Below are 24,825 nucleotides of genomic sequence, written 5' to 3'. Positions count from 1 at the left end.
GATATATCAGAACTCCAGGATGGCTGTAGAATAATATTTTTTTTTAAATTTTTTTTTTAATGATAGACTCTGAAGCGCCAAAGCCAGCTGGCTCTCTACTTCTTTAATAGTATTTTAGCTCATGGAGATCTACGGAACAACAAACTAAACCAACTTTCAGTCAATCTCTGGAACCTGGCACAGAAGCATGGCTTTGCTGACACCAAGACTATGGTAAGAATAACATGGACTGAAATGGAGTGTGCCATTTTTGGCATTAGTTCTAGATGCCCTTCCTTTTACTTCTACTGGTGGAAAGGGTCAGTGTGACCTGGGTCCCAGTGGAAGCCATCTGTGGTCACTCAATTAGGGTGAACTTCAAAGAATGGGGCAGCCAAACCCCAAAAAGCTGGTGGATATTCCAATACCTAGATTCACAGCTTCTTTATTACCTTACTGGTTACTCAGAAGTCCAAACAACACAGTTCCCTTAACGTGATCCAGCCTCAGACCTCCATCCACGTACCCACGTCAAATATGATGAAAATTTTGGTAAATCTTATTTCATCATTTAAAAGGAAAGGTTCTACCAATCCCAAAGGATTGGACACATTACCTGCCAGGCTAATGAATGTTTCAGATCTTACCCAAATACACACTATAGGCAATTCTTATTAACTAAACTAAAATGTATTAAAAAACGAGAGAGAGAGAGTATGGTTAAAAGATCAATACATACAGACATGAGTTCAGTTCATTTAGGTGCAGATTCATAGCAGAGATGGTGAGCTTTGTGGTTGCAAAGAGTTCCTTTAGAATTCAGTTCATAGGTCATAGTCCAATGTCCAGATATCATATTCAGGGCGTACCCACATAACTGCAACCTCAGTCTTGTGACTCAAACTTCCCCTGACGAAGCTTAAGCAGATCTGAGATGACAGAATTGGGACCCAAGGATCTTTTATACAATTTCATGTCCTCTTTGACAAGTTGGGAGTTCCTTGGGGGAAAAAAGGTAATTAGGATGACTTTGAAGGAGGTCCATCACTTAGCTATACGAATTAACATAAGGCCATTTGCGTTTTCCTCCACCATTCACAGTACATTTCAAAGAGAGATAAATACCGAGATATCACGTGTTTACAATTCATTTAAATGATATCAGAATACAGCATAGACAGGGACTGTTGATTACGTTGTGGACCCTACTCATACATATGTAAATACACAAAAACACAAACATTATCTCCCCACGTCTTCTGTGAGTTATTTATTTTGCAGGATGTTTAACCCTTTCTAGCCATGCCTCAGTGATTTTGTTAGATTTATTTCCTTACAACAAAAATATGTTCATTTAAATCTTTTAAAATTGTTTTGAATTGAAAAATAACATGTCCTGTGTATCTGAATCCTAATAACTTACTGTTGATTGTATATGCAAGCACATAATATAAATGCCAACTTTGAATCAGCATCTGCTCAAAACAGAAATCAGAGGTAGCCTTTCACTTGTGTCCTGGGCCCATGTCTGACAGGGTTATAAGTAAAAGGGAGTGTGATTTTTAGTCTCTTTTGCTATGACCAGTGGTCCACTTTACAACACTAGCATCCAGCCTGGAACAGTCGGCAGCATCGGCTTACTGCATGCTGACTAGCCGACCTTTTCTATTTAGACTGCCCTGGTAACTTTCCCAGCACGTTTAATAAGGATGTCATGCATTTGTTGGATGTAAGAGAACTGAAACTGCTGGGGCTAGGAGTACAGGAGACAGCTTTACTCCAAATGAAACTGCCTTTCTGGTTAGTGGAGAAGCAGCATGGTCCAGACCTGAAAAATAACAGTTGTTGAGCAACACCTGTGACTGCCAGCTCTGGGGTCAGGAGTGTGTGGTGGTTATGCCTGGATTGGACTGCACTATTGAAACCCAGTGAAAATCAGAGGAGTTCTTCACTAAAACTTTCATATGGCTGTCAAGTAATCTGATTCAAGAAAAAGTACAAAGATTTGTATATCTCCTTCCTCTGTAGGTAAAAACATTGGAATACATCAAGAGGCAAAGCAAACAACCTGAAATGAGTCATTTTACAGAGCTGGCACTAAGACTCCCTCTGCAGTCCAGGACCTGATGAATGTTACCCTTTCCAGAGTCATCTGTAACGAAGGGCATGTTACCAAGTCCATAAAATAGAAGCTTTATTCTGAGCTTTTATTAGAGTTCAATGTATTTTCATTTTTAAGTTTCGCTTAAAAGTATGACAGATTAATTTGGACAAGGTAAAATTGTTCTGACAGAGTGCAATAATTTGAACTAAGTTTGGTTCCAATGGTGTCATTAAACAGAATCTGATTGAAATGTTTAGATTCAGTAAAGTGTATCTTAAAATTTCTGATGGCAAATAACATTCTAGACCTGAATTTGACATAACTTTAACAACATAGGAAGAAAATTGTCCAAATAAGCATATTCAGGAGCTCCCCTTTCCCCCCAACTTCATTCCATTTAGGACATATTATTTTCTCCTGCGTGCGAGCAATATGTTGCTGTAACATCCTAGTTCATGATCAGCAGTAGTTCTAGATGAGAATTATGCCTCAGACTTCTTTGTAGACAGAGTTGTTTCCAATATTCATGTGGCCAGTTTCAGTATAACAGGAATATGGCTGAGATGTTACTGTTTTCTGGATTTGAAAAACCATTTTTGTAATACACTTTCGCCAACATGTTTATGCTTTTCATTTTAGTCTAAAAATGTTTTGTAAAATGGAGGGAACCTCTAAATGTAATCTGGCAATCAGTGGGGAGTCTTCAGAGGAAAATGCAAATGTATTTAGAGTCCCTTGTGTTTCCAGTCCAAATGCACAGTATCATCAAATAAAACCTGTTAATGTGCAGTTTAGTTCATCTTTGTTCCTTATTACATGTATCCACAGTCATCACCTGACTGAACATCCTGTGATGATTAGTTCCATTTGCTATTCTACTGCTTAACAAATTCCCCTCTGCCAGTGGCAAGGAGCCAGGATGTGAGGTTGCTGCTACTGCCATAAGTGCCCTAGTTTTGATTGAGTTTAGGCAATTTACTGAGTTATTCTCTACAGTAACCAAGGATGACTAAAATACTCTAGCCAAATTTTGAGCAAGAAGTTGTCTTTTGTGGAGGGTGAAAATTCCATTTTGTGTGAATGAAATTCTCTAATAAAATAGCTCTGGTCTGTGGTAGAAGCTGTACTTCGTAATGCGTGTGGAATGGTGCTGTCAAAATATTCTCCATCGTGCTGAGACTGATGACTGCCTCATTGATTAAAACAAGGAGCTATGTCCCCAAAACTAGTTTAGCTGGAGAGCAGAAGTGTTAATCAGTCGATGATTGGAGCTTTTTATTGTTTTTGCAGGTGGTGTGTTAAGAAATGCAGGTGTCCATTACTTGTGCATCATCACACATGCCGGGGTTTAAAGTGGATGAAGCTTAACTGCTATTTAAAAAAAAAGCTGACTAGTGATAGGCCAGTTCAGGTGAATAACTGCTCTGGTTGCCAGGCAACAACTGATTTTTCTGCAACATATTTTGAGTCCACGGTAATTATATCAAAAGGTCCACTTGTCAATGGACATTCACTACATCGTTTGCTGTCTGTAATTTAGTTGGGTATGCACAGCTTGCAGTAGAGGGTTAGGAATTAGTTTTCATTCAGAGGGGTTGAATGATATTGGATGCTTGTTAATACTTTTTTAAAATTTTAGATTGGAAATAAGGTTTTTCAAAAGTAATCGTGTAGGGTATATAACAGAGGTGGGCAAACTACGGCCCTTGGGACCCTCCTGCCTGGCCCCTGAGCTCCTGGCCTGGGAGGCGAGGCCCCGGCCCCGGCCCCTCCCCTGCAGCCTCAGCTCAGTGCGCCGCCGGCGCAATGCTCTGGGTGGCGGGGCTGCAGAGCCCGGCCTGACCCGGTGCTCTGTGCTGCACGGCGGTGCGGCTGTAGCACCGTCAGCCCCCAGTGCTCCAGGCAGTGCGGTAAGGGAGGAGGGAGCAGTGGGGGGGCGGGGTTTGGATACAGGGCAGGGGAGTTTGGGGTGGTGGTCAGGGGGCGAAGCTGGGGAACAGGGGGGTTGAATGGGGGCAGGGGATCCCGGCAGGAGGGCAATCAGGAAGGAGAGGGAAGGTTGGATGGGGCGGCAGTCAGGGGCAGGTAGTCTGGGGGTGGATGGGGCAGGAGTCCCGGGGGGGTCAGATTGGGGCGGGGGCCGGGCCACGCCTGGATGTTTAGGGAGGCACAGCCACCCCTAACCGGCCCTCCATGCAATTTTGGAAACCCGATGTGGCCCTCAGGCCAAAAAGTTTGCCTGCCCCTGGTATATAACCATCAGAACAAGTGTATCATAGCTATGCAATATGGAATGGGGCATATATTTGACTCTGTTTCCATTCTTTGCTCATATGCTGTTAATTCATCAATGCAAAGTCTGGTGAGAACCAGAATTACAGGTGGTCAGTGGGAGGGGAGTGGTGCTAATTTAGTAGATTAAAGGTTTAAAAACTAACCTGATGGTGTGCAACTGCTAAACCATTCTCAGTCCCCCCTCCCAACCCCCCCCATGAGTGTGTTTACTCACGTTACAGCCACTTTGTCTTGGTGTGTTTCACCCATGGTTCAATTCCTTTGGAAGCCTGGGAGTTCTCTAGCTAAATGTCTGCTCTGTTCTAGTGGGAGTGTTTGATTGGTTTGGTCTGCCCATGTACGGGATAATGGTGATCTACAAATCTGCAGTGTAGAACATGCATGCAAGGCCTCTGATCCTGTTAGCTGTACAGCTAATGTGGCTTTCTGTGCTACATGGACATGCAGAATACCAGGATCTTTTCACAGAAGGTAATATACAAATGTCTCAGAAGAATAGAGATACTGAACAGCTCTGCAACCTATCTGATGATCAAACAGAAGTCTGGAGCCTGTGAGCCTCAATTTTTCTTAACCAATAGCTTTTAAGTTTCAGAGTAACAGCCGTGTTAGTCTGTATTCGCAAAAAGAAAAGGAGTACTTGTGGCACCGTAGAGACTAACCTTGGGCATAAGCTTTCGTGAGCTACAGCTCACTTCATCGGATGTTGTCCATCGCATTTTCAAGGTTACTTAGTTTTGCAGTTGATTTAAGCCAGGTCCACAAACCCTGCCATTACATACCCTGAGGCTAGCAATGCAGTGTACCAAAAATTATTATTCTTTCCTTGCTCCTTGCCCTGATTTTCTCTTAGATGTTAATGAGCAAAAACCCAAGAAATATAACTAGTGATCAGGTTGTAGCTAAGTGAATTGAAGTAGGACCCTGTGCAGGCTGTATACAGGGGAAAAGAAAAAGTTGTAGGAACACTGCATAACATTTATGAAGTTAGGCTGGTGTCTCAGCTTGTCATACAGTTATCCTAACCCTGGGTGCACTACTGCTGTTACCAGGTTGTAATTTGCCTGTAAGGAATTATGTCAAATACACAAGCATGGTAAAACAATGGCATTAGTACATCAAACTATATGAACCCATATGTTTCCTCACTGGCCATATAAGATTTTCACCATACTGTTCCATTTTTTTTTAACTCGTGTGTTCTTCCACGCCCATGTAGCTGTACAGTGACAGACCAGATGCCTTTGCTAAGTACAAAGATCTAATTGGGAAATAAATGAACACACCCAGTCTCATTAAAAACCATTGTTTTACTTTCAAAGCTACATTACAATGAAGTTTAGGTACAAAGAATAAAATGCTTTCATTATAAATATATACAAATCTTTTAAAACATTACAGCTGCTAAATGCAAAGGAAAGATTGAGAAATGTGCATGTTACATGTAGCGAGCGCAGAGGCCGAGGTAGGGCTCCTCACAGAACAAGGCTATCAGTGTTCAGATCCTGCCCTCTTTTTTAATATACAAGTCTGAAAAGCACGGAGGAGATTAATTCTACACACCCCACATGCTGAAACAAGCCTGAGTAAACGAGAAAGGAAGGTGCATAGTGTGAATCTATCTTAAAGTGACTGAAAATGGTCTCTGTGCTCAGTAGTGCTGCTCTGCAGAACCAGCCCAGGTAGGGGAGAGTGCACTGGACTCATCACAGCATTATGTTCCAATGGCAAAGCACCCTGAGAAACCCCTCAGTTGATACTCTTGGTTACATGCCTGAGAGTAAGGCCTTGGTTGATGACACGGGTCTGAGTAATAGAGCCTGCAGCATCTTTGGTGTAGAGGTGTGCTGCCTGCGTCAAGCCAGCTTGACTTTCAGATCCCAGCCTAACCTTGCTGTGGCTCACAGAGCAGATGGCGGTTTCCCTCCTACGCTGCTCAAATCACCAGCCAAGGTTTTCCCACTCCTTCCTCTGCATCTCCAGTTTGACTCTTGCCTTACCCAGAGCAAAACGAAGGAAGGTGTCTCCAGCAGCACAGCTGGCACTCTTCATGTCTTGGCCAGAGAAGGTTAAAGTTAGAATGTGGCCCTAGCAGTAGCATTCTACAGACCTTGACTTTTCTGTTTAGTGAGAAACCTCTGCTGCCTGAGAAGAGGGAGGCAGGAACGAAAGCCAATTGCAGGGCTGTTACAGACGAGCCAGCCACTTGGCTGGAGGGGGGAGAATTCCATTGGGAGGGTAGAGGCTCTGACTGAGGTAGTCAAGGGCTGTAACCCACGCAGCAAGGGGAGGAGTTTGACCTGAGGCAGCCTCAGACCCTGCAGAAGAAAGGATTCAACATTTCAGTGAGGGAAGGGAGGTCACCATGCCCCCTTTTCCTTGTCTGAGGTACTGGAGTGGATTAGTGGGGGCTTCCTACTCATCAGGTGGCTTTAATCCCCCTTTATAGGAGTTACCTAAAAAACCATTGGATGACTCCTGGGGTTTTTTGTACACACAGACCAGACTTTGCCAAGACACTTGCCCTCTCAAGGGGGTACAGGCCAACACTTGTTTCAGAGCAATGGCTGGAGAAGCAGAGGAGGGAGGCCTAGCAAATGGGAAATCCTGGGTGGACGTCATCCTGCCTGTCGGAGAGCAATGGAAACTGAGCATCCGCAAAACAAATCAGCTGTTAAGTGGGTGAAATAATTTGCCTTTTACCTTATAAACTGAGCCATATTGCTGTGGAAATGCTGGACCCAGGAAGCAACCACGCTGCCATTTTTACAGTCACTTCACAGCTATGCTAACACTTGTGAAGACCATCTCCTCCCCGCCCCCATCTCCCAGTTACCAGTGGCACGACACTAAGTGAAAGGATTAAACCAGTTAATACACACAGCTTTTCAGACTTTCAAGGAGACAATGCCACCCCTACTGATTCGGGCTCTCTAGAGTTCCAAATATGCATAGATTGAATAAATATACAATTGCATTTTTACAGTTCACGCTCTCTTGTACACAGCCAGTGAAAATGTGACTCTGTAACATTACGTGTAGGAGTTAATCCAAAGGTTAAGAAACAGGGATTTCATTCATGCAGGTCATTCATGATTGACCTTCATGGGGGTTGTGCAGTTCTGAGAAATAGTCTTGGCCACACCTGGTCCCACTAACCAATGGGAATTCTGCCAGTTTACTGGGACCAGGATTTGGCCCTTAAAGCAAAGCTACCAAAACAGATTAACACAAATAGTGAACAATGTTAGTTAGCAAGGGAGAAGCAGAAATCAAGTGTAGCTCAGTGACTCACTGAAAATTACTATCCATGTCTAGACATGCTTAACTGGTGCATAGAAATTATAACCAAGATTCATCAGCACAGCTACCTTATAGATACAGTCACTAACTGGGTTTTTGATGTTGAAATAAAATGTTGCTTGTGAGAGCTTGTGGCATTTTTGAAAAGGGAAAAGCTACTGAGACCATTAAAGAAACCATGAGATTTGCAAACAAAAAGCCTGTTGATCAAATTCTAGCCTTCCCTATAGTGTCTGTCAGTGCAAAAGGCCATAATTTGGCACCACACTAGCAGAAAAACGTACGTGAGGATTTTACATGATGGACTGTAAAACAGCAAAGGAACCATTATGTTGCCCTTGAGTCACTAAAATGTATTTAAAAGGGTTTTATACATTCTGCATTCTAAGAGTTGAAATAAATATTTACAAGATTTAAATGGCCACAGGCTACAGCTGCAAGTCTCAAACCTTTGCTGAAGGAGAGTTTCTCCCCGTTAGTAAAGAACATACTGGCAGACCTTCAAGATACACTGGGATTTGACATTCAGCTGAGGTTAGAACGTAGTTCCATGTGCACTGAGATTTCTAGTCACATCATCACTTGGTGCTCTTAAGTGGCAAACTGGGTGTTGAACTTGGTTTCATCCCAAGAAAAAAATGTAGAAAGCAAGTCTGAATGGTTTTTTCATCCCCCTCACATTGCTGCAACAAAGTTTAGTCCTCAAATTTAATAGATTTAGAAACATATTTATCTATGTACACTTTTTTGTTGGCAATAGGCTGGAATCCAAGGCCAATTCCTCTATGTTGCTTTAAGTTTATTGCTTTATCAAACTCCATTTGCAGGGTCTGCTTTAAGGTATCCTCACCTTTCCTGTTCAGAGCCATGTTTGGTTTTTCTGTGGTTCCTGGTGGATCTTGGGTTGATGCAGAACTCTTTTTAAAACCGCCCAGCAGTTTAAGGAATTTTGTTTTTTGGTCTGAACTTTCAAAAGTAGCCGTGCTCCACTGGCCAAACTTTATATCCTGCTGAATAAAACAAGATGATTAGGAAGCTTTACCTGAACTATATCTATTATCCATAAACTCCTAGGATCACAACATTAAATGACACCAGCTTTAGGGCTGCAACCACCAGTGGGCCATAAAGATTGTGACAAAGACACCCAAAACCATAATGGGGCCCTAGCACACCTTGGGAGTGAGCTAAGGCAAGGGAAGGAGAAATTGTTCTCTTCCTACTTCTGCATCCCACCTCTCTGCCTGCTCTACGCTCTACTTCAGGGAAGCACATGGTAAGGAACTGGCTGCATTAATTGTATAATCATATGATGCTCAGAAGTCTCATTGCCATCTGAGGGGGGAACTTCTCTGGAGCAGAGTGAGGTGGAGGTTTGAATGGGGTAACCCTCAGGATCCAAGCGCACCAAGCCGTGTTCACTACCCACCATCAGAAACACCACCATGAAACCCAGTCCCCCTGGCTTTTGCAGCCACTAAAATCTACAAGTCTTGAAGCAACCAAAGGGGAGACATTTTAAGCATCTTTGAACAAGGCACGTACACTGCCTAAAGAGGAGATAGGAATTGCAAGGAAAGACACCCGTGAACAGATCTACCTACTATATTTCTTTTAAAAACTGTTGAGTATTTGCGACAGTGAGTTTTGAACCCTTCTCCATCTAACCTCGAGGCAGGCTTGCGTGGTTTCATCTTGCTGGCAAAGCCAATCATAACTGCTTCCATTAATGAAGTAGTACAGAGGGGCTTTGCTGCTGCTTTAGCATTCAGCAATACTGAGTCCAAATGTGGGCCCCCAATCTGTAAGGTGCTGACCAGCCTCCACCCCACACTGCACTCTATATGATCTGGCCCATGATCAGCTAAAGGAGAAGGAAACAGAAGGTGCAACTACATATTAGAACAGCTGGGCACTAATAGGTGCCCAGGACTGACTCCCGAGTACTTCCTACTGTTTGAGATTGTTTGTCTCAGATTACTAAAATGATCTCTACCATGTTTTGCACAATTACAATCACTGCCCACTATTTTCAGAACTTCTGAAGGCTGGAATAAAAACTACAGCCTAAATTACTTAGGCTTTGTCCAGTATTAAAATAAGTGCTTCAGCTCCTATCTAGAACTAATGCAGCACAGTTTACCACATACTCCTTTCAGAATATTGCACCCTTGCTTTGCCTCAATGCAGTAAATCTAAACAGAGGATAGGCCACGCATGTACAATTACAGCATTTACTTCCCAATTACGTAATGCGACAGTGTGTAGTCTGTCAGATTATGGACTGATGCTCCAGTGAACCTTCAGAGATAAGCCAAAGAATGTTCAATGACTGTTTTCAAAGCCATGGTAACCAATCAAGAGAGGGTTGCTGTGTCAGATGGGTTGCAAATGGAACAAAAGGTGCATCATGATCCATTTTAAGATCACAGTGACAACAGACTGCATCCAGCAGGACATCGATATAGCGGAATATGCAGTCATGGCACCATGTTCATTCCTGTTTTGTCTCCGGTGTCTCTTTCCCCTTTATCTTTAGGCATCCAACTTTTCTGCCAGCTGGACACTTCGCTGATCAATTCCCAAAGACACAAAAAGCCGCCTCTAGCCACACTTTACTTATTCTAATGAGTTGGCTGCGTGGCTTTTCTAGAAAAGGTTTCAGACCTGTCCTCTATGTTTTCATTTTCACAACCTCAGCAACTTTTTCTAATAAAAGGTTAACTATGAAGACACAACCAAATCTGGCCCATGGGTTCTAAGCACTAATTTCTTCCCCCACTAGTTAACTATCCTCTATGGGCACATTAAAAACACACACACAACCCATGGGACCACTGGCAACTGCTGTAGTTCATCATTCTTTAGCTCTAGCCTTCCATGCTTCAGCTGCTAACAAAAGCAGGAGGGAAGGAGTTCTGCTCCCCTGGTAGGAGATTCACGGGTGTCAAACAATGGAGCTCCACATCAGCCAGGGTCGTCTCCTTTATGTATAGTTAAGTTGTATGTAGCCCGCTCTTCTGAAACCACCATCTTCACCAAACAGCCAAGATGATACACAGCACACCATACATGCTGCAACAACTGCAATAGTGGCAGCAAGCTGGGAAGGGGTTTTGTACATGATACATAGCCAGTGGGCATAGAGTCTTTCATTCAGCGTAGACTAGGCTGTCTGCTTTTAAAAGCAGACTTTCCACATGACTGAGGCGTTTCACTTTGAACAGGATACAAACCACCTCACTGATATTTCAGCTTTTGTAGAATTTTCATAATTTTGTCAGACAGCTGCTGTAATAAGTCCGTGTCTGTGACACAAACATTCTTTCTGGGAGGTGGAGGATACATATCAGCACAGATGCAGAAATAATTACACCTTTTCAAACCCTATAATTTTTTAAGTTAACTGCTGGCAATTACTACACATTGCTTTTACTGCAGCATTTCCAGCTTGCTCTTTGTGAAGCTCACTAATTAGTCTTCATAGCTCCTGTTCTGCCATGTGCTAATAACCACTGATAGTTCAGCCTCAAAGGACTGGGATTCCCTGCCAACATGTCATTTTCTGAATGACTTCAGAGCCATTTAGATTGCTTTTATTTCAACGTATGCCTTGAAACTATCTGAGTTCTCTTCCCAATCCCTTCCCCTATGCAAAAAGTTACACATTTTATAGATTTCGGCCATTTGATTCATATACATTCATACTTTACTAGAATTGTGGTAGTCTTCTGGTGCAGTTCACAGACAGCGAAGATAATCTGGGATACCAATAAGACCCCCTCCCCTTTCTGAATCCCACTACCCCTGCTAAAGGCCAGCAATTACAGCAGCTGACAGATGTTCCACTCTAAACCTGTCAGGGAGCAGAAGAGGCAAAGACAAAGAACCAAGACAAGCCCTACAGAGATGTAGGTGTGAGCTGCGGAAGGTGAAAACCTGACTGACAGGAAGGGGGCATATGCACTATATTTTCTTCATCCTCTTTCGGCCTTCCCACTCATGCTCACACACCTGAGCTGAAGTACCAGGTTACATTATTTGTTTATAGGAGACAGCAAGCTTTTCAAATGGATTTGTCAGTTTCTCCATTCCCTTGCTCCAAGTGAACTTTCTTCCCAGAAAAAGTGCGTCTGCCCCTTGACACGCACAGCAAGCCACCTACTTGTGAATAACCAAAGGGTCTACCAAGTCATCATGGAGACTTTAAAACAAGCTGGCTGGGTTTGATGCTGCTCAGTAATTTGGGACTAGCTCCCTGCTCTCCAATTCTCCCAGCAAACTATGTGCTAACTCTAGTCCCAATGACATATATGCATCGGTTAGTGTTATTTATATTCCACAATAAATAGAAAATGATTTTGCAGCAAATTCATCTTGGCTAATTTTCCCAGAGGGAGCAGGGAAAATGCTACTTTTCAGGACTAGTGATGGGAATTAGAGGTCTGTACAATCCCACTGCTATTGGAGTTGGCTAGTCCGCTCCCAGCGTCTCTTGGGATTGGACTAATTTGGTCCGTAGTATGACCTCAAATTTGCAATCAGAAGAGAGGACTGTGTGCCAAGTGGTGTACATGACTAGCATACAGAGAAGAATGTAGTGCATTTTCAAGAGCGTTGCTGTGGACACATTATCCCATCAGACCAAGCTCTAGATTCATACGTACAGATTCCACTTTGTTTCTGAAAACCTTCGTTTTGCCAGATTCTCTGTCAATCTCTTCTTGCAGAGCTTGCCGTCTAACCTAAAAGGAAAAAAAAATAAATCACACAAGATAGTGGTTTGTGGTGAAATTTTGGTTAACTGAATTCATGACATAAGAATGAGATGACAAGAAAAAGTGACTGGTTTAAGTTACAAGGCAGGTTTTCAAAGTTAGCATTCTAGCCTTTTGCACACTCAATTTCAGAAGATAAAGCCATTATTAATTTCCAATATTAGCATTTCTTACAAATAACTGCAAAACATTAACTCTGGTACTTATCAAACATATTAATTAGAGCTGTTAATTAATCGCAGTTAACTCACGTGATTAATCATGATTAATTTTTTTCAGTTAATCACACTGCTAAACAATAGAATACCAATTGAAATTTATTAAATATTTTGGATGTTTTTCTACATTTTCAAATATATAGATTTCTATTACAACAGAAAATACGAAGTTTACAGTGTGCACTTTACATTATTATTTTTATTACAAATATTTGCACTGTAAAAATGATACAAAACAGTATTTTTCAATTCACCTCATACAAGTACTGTAGTGCAATCTCCTTATCATGAAAGTGTAACTTACAAATGTAGATTTTTTTTGTTACATAACTGCACTCAAAAACAAAACAATGTAAAATTTTAGCGCTTACAAATCCACTCAGTCCTACTTCTTGTTCAGCCAATTACTAAGACAAACAAGTTTGTTTACATTTACGGGAGATACTGCTGCCTGCTTCTTATTTACAATGTCACCTGAAAATGAGAACAGGCATTCGCATGGCACTTTTGTTTCCGGCACTGCAAGGTATTTATGTGCTGGATAAGCTAAACATTGATATGCCCCTTCATGCTTTGGCCACCATTCCAGAGGACATGCTTCCATGCTGATGATGCTCGTTAAAAAAATGTGTTAATTAAATTTGTGACAGAACTCTTTGGGGGAGAATTGTATGTCTCCTGTTCTGTTTTACCCGCATTCTGCCATATATTTCATGTTATAGCAGTCTCAGATGATAACCCAGCACATGTTCGTTTAAGAACACGTTCACAACAGATTTGACAAAACACAAAGAAGGTACCATTGTGAGATTTCTAAAAATAGCTACAGCACTCGACCCAAGGTTTAAGAATCTGAAGTGATGTCAAAATCTGAGAGGGACAAGGTGTGGAGCATGCTTTCAAAAGTCTTAAAAGAGCAACACTCCGATGTGGAAACTACAGAACCTGAACCACCAAAAAAGAAAATCAGCTTTCTGCTGGTGGCATCTGACTCAGATGATGAAAATGAACATGTGTCGGTCCACACTCCGTTGGATCATTATCAAGCAGAACCCGTCATCCGCATGGATGCATGTCCTCTGGAATGATGGTTGAAGCATGAAGGGACATGAATCTTTAGCGCATTTGGCACGTAAATATACTTGTGATGCCAGCTACAATAGTGCCATGTGAGCACTTGTTCTCACTTTTAGGTGACATTGTAAACAAGAAGCAGGCACTATTATCTCCTACAATTTGTATCCAATCTTGTCTGAGCGATTGGCTGAAGTAGGATTGAGTGGACTTGTAGGCTCTAAAGTTTTACACTGCATTCACACACACACACACACAGTTATTTTTTCATACATAATTCTACATTTTTAAGTTCAACTTTCACACTAAAGAGCTTGCACTTCAGTACTTATATGAGGTGAATTGAAAATACTATTTCTTTTGGTTTTACAGTGCAAGTATTTGTAACCAAAAATAATATAAAGTGAGCACCTTATACTTTGTATTTTGTGTTGTCATTGAAATCAATATATTTGAAAATGTAGAAAAATCCAAAACTATTTAAATAAATGGTGGTCTATTGTTGTTTAACAGCACTTTTAATGGCTTGACAGCGATTACTGAATTTCCTTGACACAAAGTCCACTGCAGGTAACAAATATACAAACTGCCAGCACAGATGAGGCTTGGACAAGTGAGCATTAAATCTGATCAGCTACTTCAAACCCTTTGGCAGCCACTGCAGCAACAGGTCCCAGATTCTACCCTGCTTTAGTGCTGGGCCCATGGAAGATGCAACATATTCCATCTGGTAAGTAGTACACTCTTTAGCATGTATGCGCACAATAACAATCAATGTGATTTCTTATCTGCACACAGCATGTGCACACTCACATGGCTTGCTAGATCCAGACACACCTACTACTAGGATTTGACTTAACACATAGCTACACAATATACAGAAATGAGTCTATACCTTGTCTATATTTATTTCATCGCAGTTTCCTTTCCTTTCCTCTACCACTGTTACATCATCCTTACATTCCTGCAAAACAAAGATATAAACCTGAATATAAGTATGAATATCTACTCATTTTAACTGCAATTTACATAGTGGCAGTGACAACTTTGAGAACATTGTCTAATAGACACAGTGCAGTGTTGCAAAATCAGGTAAATGGAAACAGTCAAATTCTAAACTGAAAGTGACAATTGGGCCTGTGCATCTCCTTGTGGAGAGATTTCCATCAGTGGGGAGATACATCTGCCAAAGCTTTGCACAACAGAACTCCGCTTTTTCAGAGAGTATCAGGGACACCTGCGACCCTTGTAAAAGAGAGACTTGTAAAGAGATGGGGAACATACAATAAATAATCTGTTGCAAGAAGATGGAGACAGAGGCATTTCAGATTAAACAGTTTGGTAAAAAATCAGAGTTACCCTATTTTGAATCTGCAAATAAAAGGGGTGGGTTACCAGCATCAAATCTGTGATACAAACATAATCCACATTGAGAACACAGAGAAACCCGCTCACTGGGGTAAGCAGGCCCCACTGTAAGGACAACTTTGAAAACTCAGTTACAAAGATGAGATTAATGGGCAGCCAATGTGTTGGATAAGTAATGGAGAGGCTAGGATTGTAGAAAATTAACTGAGCCACAGTGGTTTGACTAGCTGAGAGAACGTGGCCAGAGGAAAGATTCATTGAGAAAACTAGAACAATAATTCAAGCATGAAATAATGAAGGAATGCTAGGACAAGGAGAAGATTTGTAAGAGACTTATGTCCACAGAGATTGCTATTTCTGTTGAGGGTTTTTTTTTTTTTTCAAACCAACCCATGGATAATTTAACTCATTTTCCATATCTACTTTTTTATACACTGAATTCACATACACACAAATACGTCTAACCCCAACAGGAGAAAGAAATGCTTTCCACAGTAAGGAGAGCTCATTCTCTGAACAAAAATGAAGTATCCAGTTTACTTCTACGTGGCCTAGTCCTGTCTCTTCAGATTTCTTTAAAACAAAAGGGAAAACAGTGATGACAGCAACAAACCAAGTTCAGCAAACAGAGCTGCAGTGATTTTAGTCTGAAGGGTAGGTGGCAGGCAAGAAAGGGAGAATTGTGTGCATCTACCCTTGCTAATTCACAATGACTGGGTGACCCAATGTGGGTACTGACCATTGAGAATTAGCAGGATCAGGCCTTTGTTTAGGGTGCACCAATCTGAAGTTCTCCTGGACATGATGGAAGCTGAGAGCAGTTAGCACTACATAGAATTAGGTCACAAGTACACATCATTTAAAAGAAGCAAATATAGTTCTTCAGCACAGGATAGTCTTGGTTTATTTTGCTCAAGGCTATTGTGACTGGACTCCATCAGTGTAATGAAGTCTCATTCACATAAGGCACTGCAGACTCTGCTGCAAAATGAAAAGAGGGCTGTTTTTGTGAGATTTAGTGAGAATGTGCATATGTGAGGTTTATCCATGTATAACGCACAGTGCCTGCCGTTAAAAAGGCCAGGTGGGTGAGATAATATCTTTTACTGGACCAATTTCTTCTGTTGGTGAGAGAGAAGCTTATCTTGGAACCAACGAGGCTACAGCTACCCTGCATACAATAAAAAGGCCAGCACTTTGGCATTCATGGTAACTATTGTTACCATAGTTATTTCCTGTTGAAAGCGTACAGGAAAACTGTTGGTACCTCAGAGCCCTATTCAACTCTCACTGACACCAAGAGCAAAACTCATTCAAGCAGAACAGGATTGGAGCCTCCTGGTAACCGCAGGCATGTGCTCTCTTACACACATGCCCCTTTATGCATTCATTTGGCCGGCAGCATGGAATATACCAGTGTTTTAGAGGTCAGTACAGTCAGACCCTCAAAAGAAGGGAGTACTAGGGACAGCTCAACTCCCTACAAGAAATATAGATTTTACAGGCTCTGAGTTTCAGCTTCTATTTCTGGACCACAATGAGGGAGCTGGAATGTCCTCTACATATCCAAAGTGGTGGTTCATATTGCTCACAGACACAATGTATAAAAGCTAACATTAGTAAAGACTTGTTGCCAACCAATCCAAATTTGTTATAAGTAACTACAATCAGGGAGACAAATGTGAATCTCAGCTACACTGTACTGCTTTGTATAGTCTTCAAAAAACTTGCTACGGGCTTGCATGCACAAGCAAAGCAGTGGATTTTCTGAGAGATGCAGTGGTGTGTGACATGCATTAGAGATTAGACACTGGTCCAGAACTGTAATGCAGTTAAACCGGGACCAGCACCACCACCATCTATTACAGCAGTGTAACAATAACTAAATTTCTTCAGACCAGAATTACCCCGACATCTAAACTTTTGGAAAAATTTATTTGGGGTAATTTCTTTATTAATTTACAGAGGACTGAACATAAATAGTAAGAATAGTAATCAGTTGCTTGGAAGGCACTTTGCTGTGCTTTCCATCTTCATTGTCCAGTACCATCATACTACTGCATTTGTCACTGTAAAGCTTATCTTGCCTGTGCACACATGTGAGCAGCTGCATAAATCCAAATAACGTCTAATCGTCTCATCAGGACAATGCCAATTTAATTAGAAAATTTATCACAGCAATAAAACCATCTTGGCCTTCGAAAGGTCAAAAGGAAAAACCTAATAAAGAAGGCTACAGCCCCAACTGGCCTAGTCACAATGATAAATGTACATGCACTCACACACGTACCTTTGTGACCAAACAAAGCCAATTTCCATGCTGCTGTGTAAGCTGAAGACTCCACTTGTACGCTGCAACTTACAGATGATTGAAAGTGTTGGACGTTGGAAAGCTCTGCAGGATTCCACAGAACACAAATAACTGTGTATGGTGATACACCAAAACAGAGTACACCAGATTTACTGTGTGTTTTGTCTCAGAAGTGAGTTAAATGGAGACGGTATACAAAGTAACCCCAAAGTCGATCATGAATCTAACATACGGACAATGTTTAAAAAAAATATGAGGGAGTAACTCCAATACTCTCCACATGACTGCTGGAGCATGCTGACTGCTAACTACCACAGCGGCAGAGTGAAGCCTGAGCCAGGAAGGATGCTAATTTTACAGATTTAAGTAGTGGAATGAGAATTAGTGATTAGAGCACAAACTAAGGAGGCAGTGAGTTATATTCCCTGCTCTGCTGACTCACAGTATGGCTTTGGGTATGTCCTATCTTATCTGTGCCTAAGTTTTCCCTGGTGTAAAGCAGTTGGAGTAGTAATTACTTCTAAGGGTTGTTGAGACATAATGTATGTAAAGCTCTTGTAGAGCCTTAGATAAAAGGCTCTGGGGAAGTGCAGAGTATCATACAGTAATATTGTCATCTAGAGTCTGAGTTTTAAAGGTGCTGAGCACATACAGCTCCTATGGACTTCAATGGGAGTTATGGGTTCTCGGCCCCTATGCTTATATGGGGTCAGGAAAGAAAGTGATAAAATGATCATATAAATAGTAACTCGCTATCACTACTCTTAAATAGAGTTGAACATTTTGAAAAACTTCAGAGAAAAAACGTTCATTTGAAAATGCTCAGTTTGAGGATTGTTTGTAGAAGTACACCAGGTAAGTGTTCCTATTCATCCCAGCCCTTATTATCTTATGCACAAGACCATTTCTCCATGTACGTCCCACCCAACAGCAAGTTCATTTGGCTATTCAATTGGCACCACAATTTAAGAATTCCTAATGGGATTTCTGTAATAAATAGTCAATTAGCTGGAGTTCTGCTCCAATTAACTTGAGTCACAGACTTCTGGAGCTTTAGATTACCCATCTCCTAAATGCCTGTTTGTTTTATTTACCCTTTGGTGGATTGTTTTGATTTAGGGTTTATTGTGTTTCATTAACAAGTGAGTTTTGGTTTCGGTTTCATCCTAACATTTGGTCTACCAGGGTTTGCAGATCAATATTTGAGGTCTTGTACACATTTGGGATTTTCTGAAAGGCCTTGTCCACATAAGACATTTTTTCCCTTTAAACTTCTCCCACAATTGCTACCACTAGTATAGGTAGCTCCTCCAGCAATGTCAACAATAGGAGAACCTTTAGGGGGAAAAAAGGCCTAGAACAGACAAGGTGTTGGTGGACACTAGCATTTTACCATCATGTCATGGAGATACAGGTCTCGATGGCATGGTGATAAAAACACTGGTACTCCACTCTATACTAGTGCTGCTACTATCAACAGTGGGATGGGTCTGAGAAAGTTCAGAGCATAGACACAGACTTTGGTTTTGTGTCAACTCCTCCGGGTAGTTACATAAGTAATTTGTGCATTTTACATTTTTGTAATTAGAGCACACTAAGTGGCTATAGCAATAGGCATTAAAAAATAAAATACTTCTCTGCCTCTCAGGACTGGTGTCAGACTTAGATCATTAAACTCTGATCCTGCTGGCTGTTCCTCACTTTGACCCTGCACCTGACTGCAGCCCCAATTATATAAATGTGGCCCTGCACAGTCCATCCATGTGGAACAGCTTGCAAGACTGGACTCTTCATGTGTACATAAAAAGCTTTGAGTGCCTCAGTGGCAAGATGGAAAGATGATTACATTTAGAGCTTACCATTGCCTCATTTTCTGTTTTTACAGTGACCTTCTTCTTTTTCAATCTTGGCTCTTCAGCACAGTTCTGCGATCCCTGTTTATTTCTTTTCTTACCCTTATTGTCACAGTGCACATTATTATTTTCTCGATGTCCCTCATCTATATTATCCACTGCAAGGTCTTCCGTTGGTTTGGATTTCTTTTTCTTGTTCTTTCTATTACTTTTAATTGGCGTCATCTTTTCACCTTCAGATATTTCCCCATCTTCATCCATAAGGTTTACAGGCTCAGTTACTTTCTCCTCTTCCTTCTGAATCTTTTTCTTTTTCTTCTTGGTTACTTCACTGTCATCTTCAGAATACTCTCTGTGTTTTTTACCGAGTGCTTTTTCCTGGGACTTGGCTTTTTGTTTTCTTGGAAGGTGTTTATTAGAAACTCCATGACTTTGGTCCTGATTATCCTCACATGTTAAGGAAGAAAAATCTTTGCTTTTTTTCTTCCTCTTGGTTACTTCTCTGTCACTTTCAGAGTTCTGGACAATGTTCTCTTTTTGTTTTTTTCTTATTAATGTGTTTTCCTGGGAATTGGTTTCTTGATTTTTTCTGAAGTCTCGTGTTGAAAGCTTCTCCTCAGAAACACCGGGATTGTTCTCCTGATCACCTGCCAGTGTTATGGAGTCATGTTTGTCTTTCTTTTTCTTCTTCTTCATTATATCACTCTCTCCTGCAGAGTTCTGGACAATATCCTTTCTGTGTTTTTTACCAGCGAGTGCTTTTTCCCGTAAAGTGGTTTTATTTATTTTTTTAAGGTTTTTATTAGAAATTTCATGATCGCTGTCTAGAATTTCTATCACTGTTAAGGAAGAAATGTCTCTCTCTTTCTTTTTCTTCTTTTTCTTGGTTACTTCATTGTGACCTTCCGAGTAATGGGAGATATTCTCTCTGTGTTTTTTACCAATGACTGTATTTTCCTGAGAATGAATTGTGTATTTCTTTGGAAGGTATTGATCACTGTCCTGATTATTCTCCAACGGTAACAAGGAAAGACCTTGGCCTTTCTTTGACTTCTTTTTGAAAACTTTAGATTTCTTCTTTATTTCTTTTACCGGCTCAGACTCTGAATTGCTTTCTATTGTCACAGGGCTGTCAGAACACACTCTTTTCTTTAATTTGGAGCCAACTTTATTCTTTTTACTAAGATTTAATTGATCTGAATCCTCTTCTGCTAAGCATTTCTTTTTCTTCACCTTAGTTTTTGCTTGTGTGTCAGATTGGAGGTCTTCTTCAATTTTGATGACAGTTTGGCTCCCAGTGCTCTTCACTTTTTTCTTTTTCTGAGTCGTTTCCTCATAAACACTCTCTCCCTCTTCATTTATTATCATTCTGAAAAACATACTACAGGTTAGTGCACAGCTTTAGTATTGCAACACAGAGCTTTCTGCTTAGTGCTTCCCACTCTTTTAAAGTGTTAATTCTACTTGAACTATGGAGAGGGGGGAAAAAATACTGGTCTGATTTTCTGACATGCTCAGAACCCACAGCTCCCTTAGCCTAATTTAAATGTCCAAGGAACAGCTCTGAAGATCAGACTATAAACATTTCTTACAAGGTTAAATCCATCAGCTATTTCTCTCGATGGAGGCTCTGTCCACACTCAGATCAGAACTATGCTAGCTACAAACACACTGAAAGCCTGCTCGGGCTAGCATGATTTTCCTGAGCATTGTCAGTAGGGATTCTTTTCTGAGCTATACTGACCCTACCATGATAGACAACTTTCTGTAATAGGAGGGCAGACTCTGTGCCCTACATAGGCAAACAAGAACCTTCAGATTCATCCTGTTTTCAAGTGCTCACAACCAACATGAAGGTGCAGGCAATCACTAACAGATTCAGTTATCTTCAAATATAAGAAGGGACAGAAGGCTCAGAGGAGGTCCAACAAATGAGTCCTTGCAACAGTCACGCTTGGAGGAAAAGATTAGGCTTTTATGTTTGAGTTGCCCACTTCCTGAGATGAGTTTTATCGGTAAATTTGGACTACATACAGTATCTGTACACTCTGATTGGAACAGGGTGGGAATACCACTTCCTTTGCTACCTCCCCATCACTTGCTGTCTATCATATGGGACTCTGACAGAACCAGAGTAGTCAGGGGAAGAGCTAGTTGACCATAATCACATTTAATTTATCCCACCCTGTGCTTAATGTAGTGTTTGCTGTTCCAGTGTAAACAAGGCTTGGAAGATTACACTGTTTCAGCTTCAGTTCTGAACAATAACTTTTCAGAAAGGAATGAAGTGAGATGGTTGAATCTTATTACCCCACCAACTGTCCCTCTTTCAAAGATATTATCTTGGAGCTTCCATGGCACAGATGTTTGTGGATCTGAATTCTGCCACTAGTCAAGGTATTAAGGTGGCAACCCAGGTGATGGATTTAGTATGTACAGATGCCTCCCACAGACTGCAGCATAAAATGAGTTCCTAGTAGGTTTTTTTCCCTTTCTCCTTGCAGGCAGCTATCCTGCCTGAACAGGCCCCAAAATATGCAGCCAAGATGACTTTTTTAAAGACTTTGTTAGCTCAGCTCTGAGCTGTAATGATAGGTCATACTCTAAATCTAGGCAGAAATGCAGAACTGACAGCTCTGACTGTGTTCTCCATTTATCAGAGTGGGTCCATCTTTAAAAAAAATAAAACTTTGGGCTATATCCTCCCCCAGGTGGGTATCTCACAAGCAGGGGACAGGAAACCCTCATTTGCTAGTTTTCCTACACATTATCTCCTCAGGGGCGTACAGTTCATGTGGACTCTCAACAAAGCCAGCAGGAATGTTGGCCTCCCCAAACCAGAAAATCCCTCAAGATCCCAAGGTGCAGAAGCCATTTGCATAGAGGCCCTGTGCCCTGTCAGTCTTCCGCTGGCTCTCCCTGTCTGCGCAGCTCCAGAACTCCCATCTGCTGCTGCTGCTGCAACTGAGACCCACCCAGAGGGGACTTCAGCCGAGAGAGAAGAGTAGGTAAACTAATGTAACAGTATCAGTCAAAAGAAAAGGAGTCCTTGGGGCACCTTAGAGACTAGCAAATTATCAGTCAGGGCAGCGCTTCGGTTGAACTGGAGGGAACGCTGCCGTGGAGATGTGACCTGCGCGTCCGTGCTCCGAATAACGACCTATGTACGCACTGCTTGCACAGTACTAAACCGCTCCGAGGATGCACTCACACTAGAAAAACGAGGAACTATAATCCCCAGCGGATGCAGCTCTCCCCGAAGGAGGCTGTAGCACAGGGTTAGACAGCACAGGGGCTACACCACCTTCCATGCTACGGCCTCTGCCGGCGCGACGACTGGGGGAGCAGTTGTGGGCCCTAGTTCATCCTAGGGCTGACACGGCTTCAGCGAAGGATCGGTTCTTGGAAGGCTGTGGTGCGGTTTTGTTCCGTGAAGCCGACCCGATTTTGGCCTTCAGGCGCCACAGGATCCGTCCCTGGTTTCACTGACACGTGTGATAGATTTCCATGGCTTTAAGAGGATGGTAACTATACGTTTATTGGCATTAGCGGCAAATTCGGTCCCCTGCCCCCACCAGCCAACCGCCTCCCGCGCCCCTCGCGCGCTCACGCTTCTACCCCCCAACCCAGAGTCCGCGCCAGCTTCCGGCCCCGCGCTCGCTCCAGCGCCAGCACCGGGAGGCCTCTTACCTGCGGGCCCCACGTGCAACTCCTCCCCTCCTCCCCCGCCCAGCGTGTTCGTCGAGCCCGGGTGGCGCTGACCCGGAAGCGGAAGGCAGGGCCTGGCGCGGGCTCCTCTGGGTGATCTCCGCCTGCTGCTTGGGGGTTGCTTGGTAACCGCGCCCCTCCATGGCTGTAGCTCAGGGACCGAAGACGCTCTGGGAGCAAATCTGTGCTGGTGAGAGAGACACCCCCGGCCCCCGTCACCGCTCGGGCGGGGCTCCCCCAAGTCCCCCTCTCTGGGGCAGGGGATAAGTGGAGGCTCCCCTAAGCCTCCCTCACTAGGGTAGGACTTGGGGGGGTTCCCCCTTTCAGAGCCCCCCAGGCCTCCCTCACTGAGATAGGGGTTGGGGGATGCCCTCCCTTCAGAGCTGCTCCGAGCCTCCATCAGTGAGCTAGGGATGCGGGTTCACTGTAAGTTAGTTTCTCTCCCTCTGGGGCTGGACGGTTTTGTCTGTCAGTTTCAGTAAGACTTTCCCTGTCTCACTCCTGGTTTTTTGCATTCAAATCCCTCTCCTGGGGAGAATCTGGTTCAGCAGGGTTACAAAGAACTGGACATTGGGGTGTCCCTTTGAAATATAAACATTAGACTGACCCAGCTCTGCAAACAAAACACTGCAACTGGTTCAGAAGTCTAAAAGAAAGTACATTGTTCACAAATGCAGGACAAAAGGTTCAAATATATTTAATAAAATTTGTCTATCGCTCTTGTGATTTAAATTGTCATCAGGCACTCCAATTAGAAATATAGCCTTGTATCATGTGCTGGTGAAGGTGTCCAATTTATTACACCCTTAATGAAGTGATAATGTCATTGCCTTTTGTGTGAGAGTAATCTGCTTCCCAATTGAATCCAGCCTTCTGGTTTATCTCAAGGGAATCAGTTTATTGCCTCATAAAAGCAGAGAGGCAATGATATTGCAAGTTTAATCAATACAAAATTAATAAGCCTTGTTTTCGGTTTCAACAATAGAAGCCTTTGTCTTGGCCATTCCCCAGCATCTGCACTGGCAGCTGTTGCTACTAGGAATATTCAGGAAGTTGAGGAGCCCACACCACCAGTCATTTTATTGTACAGTACCTAAAGTTATCGATTTATTTATTTATTTAGTATTTATAGTGCCCTGCAGTGTGATAAGTGCTTTATATTAAATGGCCATTTTTAATCCTAGAATAAAATGTTACCTACCCTAACTTGACTGAATCAGTAGGTGCATACCATGGATGGAGGCCATAATGCCAGTTAAGGCACATGACTATAAAAATGGTAGGTTGGGTAGTAGCAGGTATGTTTTACATCTAAGGCCCTCATCCTGAATTGTGTAGTGTGAGGGAAGACTTTAGCTTCTTCCCATAATCACCTTCAAAGTTAGTGGGGCTCTGCAGGGACACCTAGTTCCTAAAGAATGCTGGATCAGGGTTGAAGTCTGTAATTCCATTTTGGGTTTCTGGTGATGTTGACTAACTACTTAGTTTTAATGTCAAAATACCACCCTGAGTCATGTATTTACAATTGTAATGTAAACTGAAGACATATTGCCAAATATTTTATTAAGATAATATTCTGTAAGATTTCAGTTTTGCTTCTCAGATCCATATATTCCTACTGTATGGGTAAAATAAACTTGTGGAAAGATTTGAATGGTTCATGTGTAGAAATCCTGAAATTTGTCAGAACTTTCAGTTAGAGAACCATTTAAATCCCTTACTGTGGTCCTTTATTCTCTATTTTTAAATTTAATTTCATTAAGAGCAAAATTTCTTCTTGGTGGATCTTAACTACACTTTCTTGTTTTCCATGTGGCAGATCCAAGACCAATGA

General features: G+C 42.1%; 3 protein-coding genes across 7 annotated transcripts in view; 2 read left to right on the top strand and 1 right to left on the bottom strand.

Annotated features, from left to right (window-relative positions):
* Positions 1-2,872, top strand: part of VPS35L (VPS35 endosomal protein sorting factor like) — a 121,866-nt gene extending 118,994 nt beyond the window's left edge. For both annotated transcript variants that reach the window (XM_074965354.1, XM_074965353.1), the window contains 2 exons: positions 67-213; positions 2,008-2,872. In XM_074965354.1, coding sequence (XP_074821455.1) covers positions 67-213; positions 2,008-2,106 — 246 coding nt within the window. In that variant the 3' untranslated portion in view covers positions 2,107-2,872. The remainder of the gene's footprint in view (positions 1-66; positions 214-2,007) is intronic.
* Positions 2,873-5,791: 2,919 nt separating this feature from the next.
* On the bottom strand, positions 5,792-22,797 carry KNOP1 (lysine rich nucleolar protein 1). 3 transcript variants are annotated; one of them, XM_074965344.1, is made up of 5 exons: positions 22,495-22,797; positions 19,290-20,652; positions 14,647-14,715; positions 12,349-12,426; positions 5,792-8,691 (listed from the first exon to the last, which is right to left on the bottom strand). In XM_074965344.1, exons 2-5 carry the CDS (start codon positions 20,649-20,651, stop codon positions 8,377-8,379), a joined length of 1,824 nt encoding a protein of 607 aa, XP_074821445.1. In that variant the 5' UTR covers position 20,652; positions 22,495-22,797; the 3' UTR covers positions 5,792-8,376. The 3 variants fall into 3 exon arrangements, with proteins under 3 accessions (XP_074821445.1, XP_074821447.1, XP_074821446.1); XM_074965346.1 differs by having other exon boundaries at positions 5,792-8,688; XM_074965345.1 differs by having other exon boundaries at positions 22,588-22,797.
* Positions 22,798-23,070: 273 nt separating this feature from the next.
* The window catches only part of IQCK (IQ motif containing K), an 84,496-nt gene continuing 82,741 nt past the window's right edge, over positions 23,071-24,825 (top strand). For both annotated transcript variants that reach the window (XM_074965352.1, XM_074965350.1), the window contains exon 1: positions 23,071-23,181. In XM_074965352.1, coding sequence (XP_074821453.1) covers positions 23,133-23,181 — 49 coding nt within the window. In that variant the 5' untranslated portion in view covers positions 23,071-23,132. The remainder of the gene's footprint in view (positions 23,182-24,825) is intronic.

This window comes from Natator depressus, chromosome 10 (assembly GCF_965152275.1).
Source record: "Natator depressus isolate rNatDep1 chromosome 10, rNatDep2.hap1, whole genome shotgun sequence".
In the NCBI taxonomy this organism is placed as follows: Eukaryota; Metazoa; Chordata; order Testudines; family Cheloniidae; genus Natator; species Natator depressus.
The sequence above is the reverse complement of the archived record's forward strand: the minus strand, read 5'-3'. Positions and strand labels throughout refer to the sequence as shown.

Excerpts from the sequence above, each read along its gene's own strand:
- KNOP1 (XM_074965344.1), bottom strand. The coding sequence starts at position 20,651 with ATGATAATAAATGAAGAGGGAGAGAGTGTTTATGAGGAAACGACTCAG. Across the intron at positions 14,716-19,289 it reads AAACAGAAAATGAGGCAATG|GAATGTAAGGATGATGTAAC; the intron begins GTAAGCTCTAAA and ends TTTGTTTTGCAG. Across the intron at positions 8,692-12,348 it reads TCAGAAACAAAGTGGAATCT|CAGGATATAAAGTTTGGCCA; the intron begins GTACGTATGAAT and ends TGTTTTATTCAG.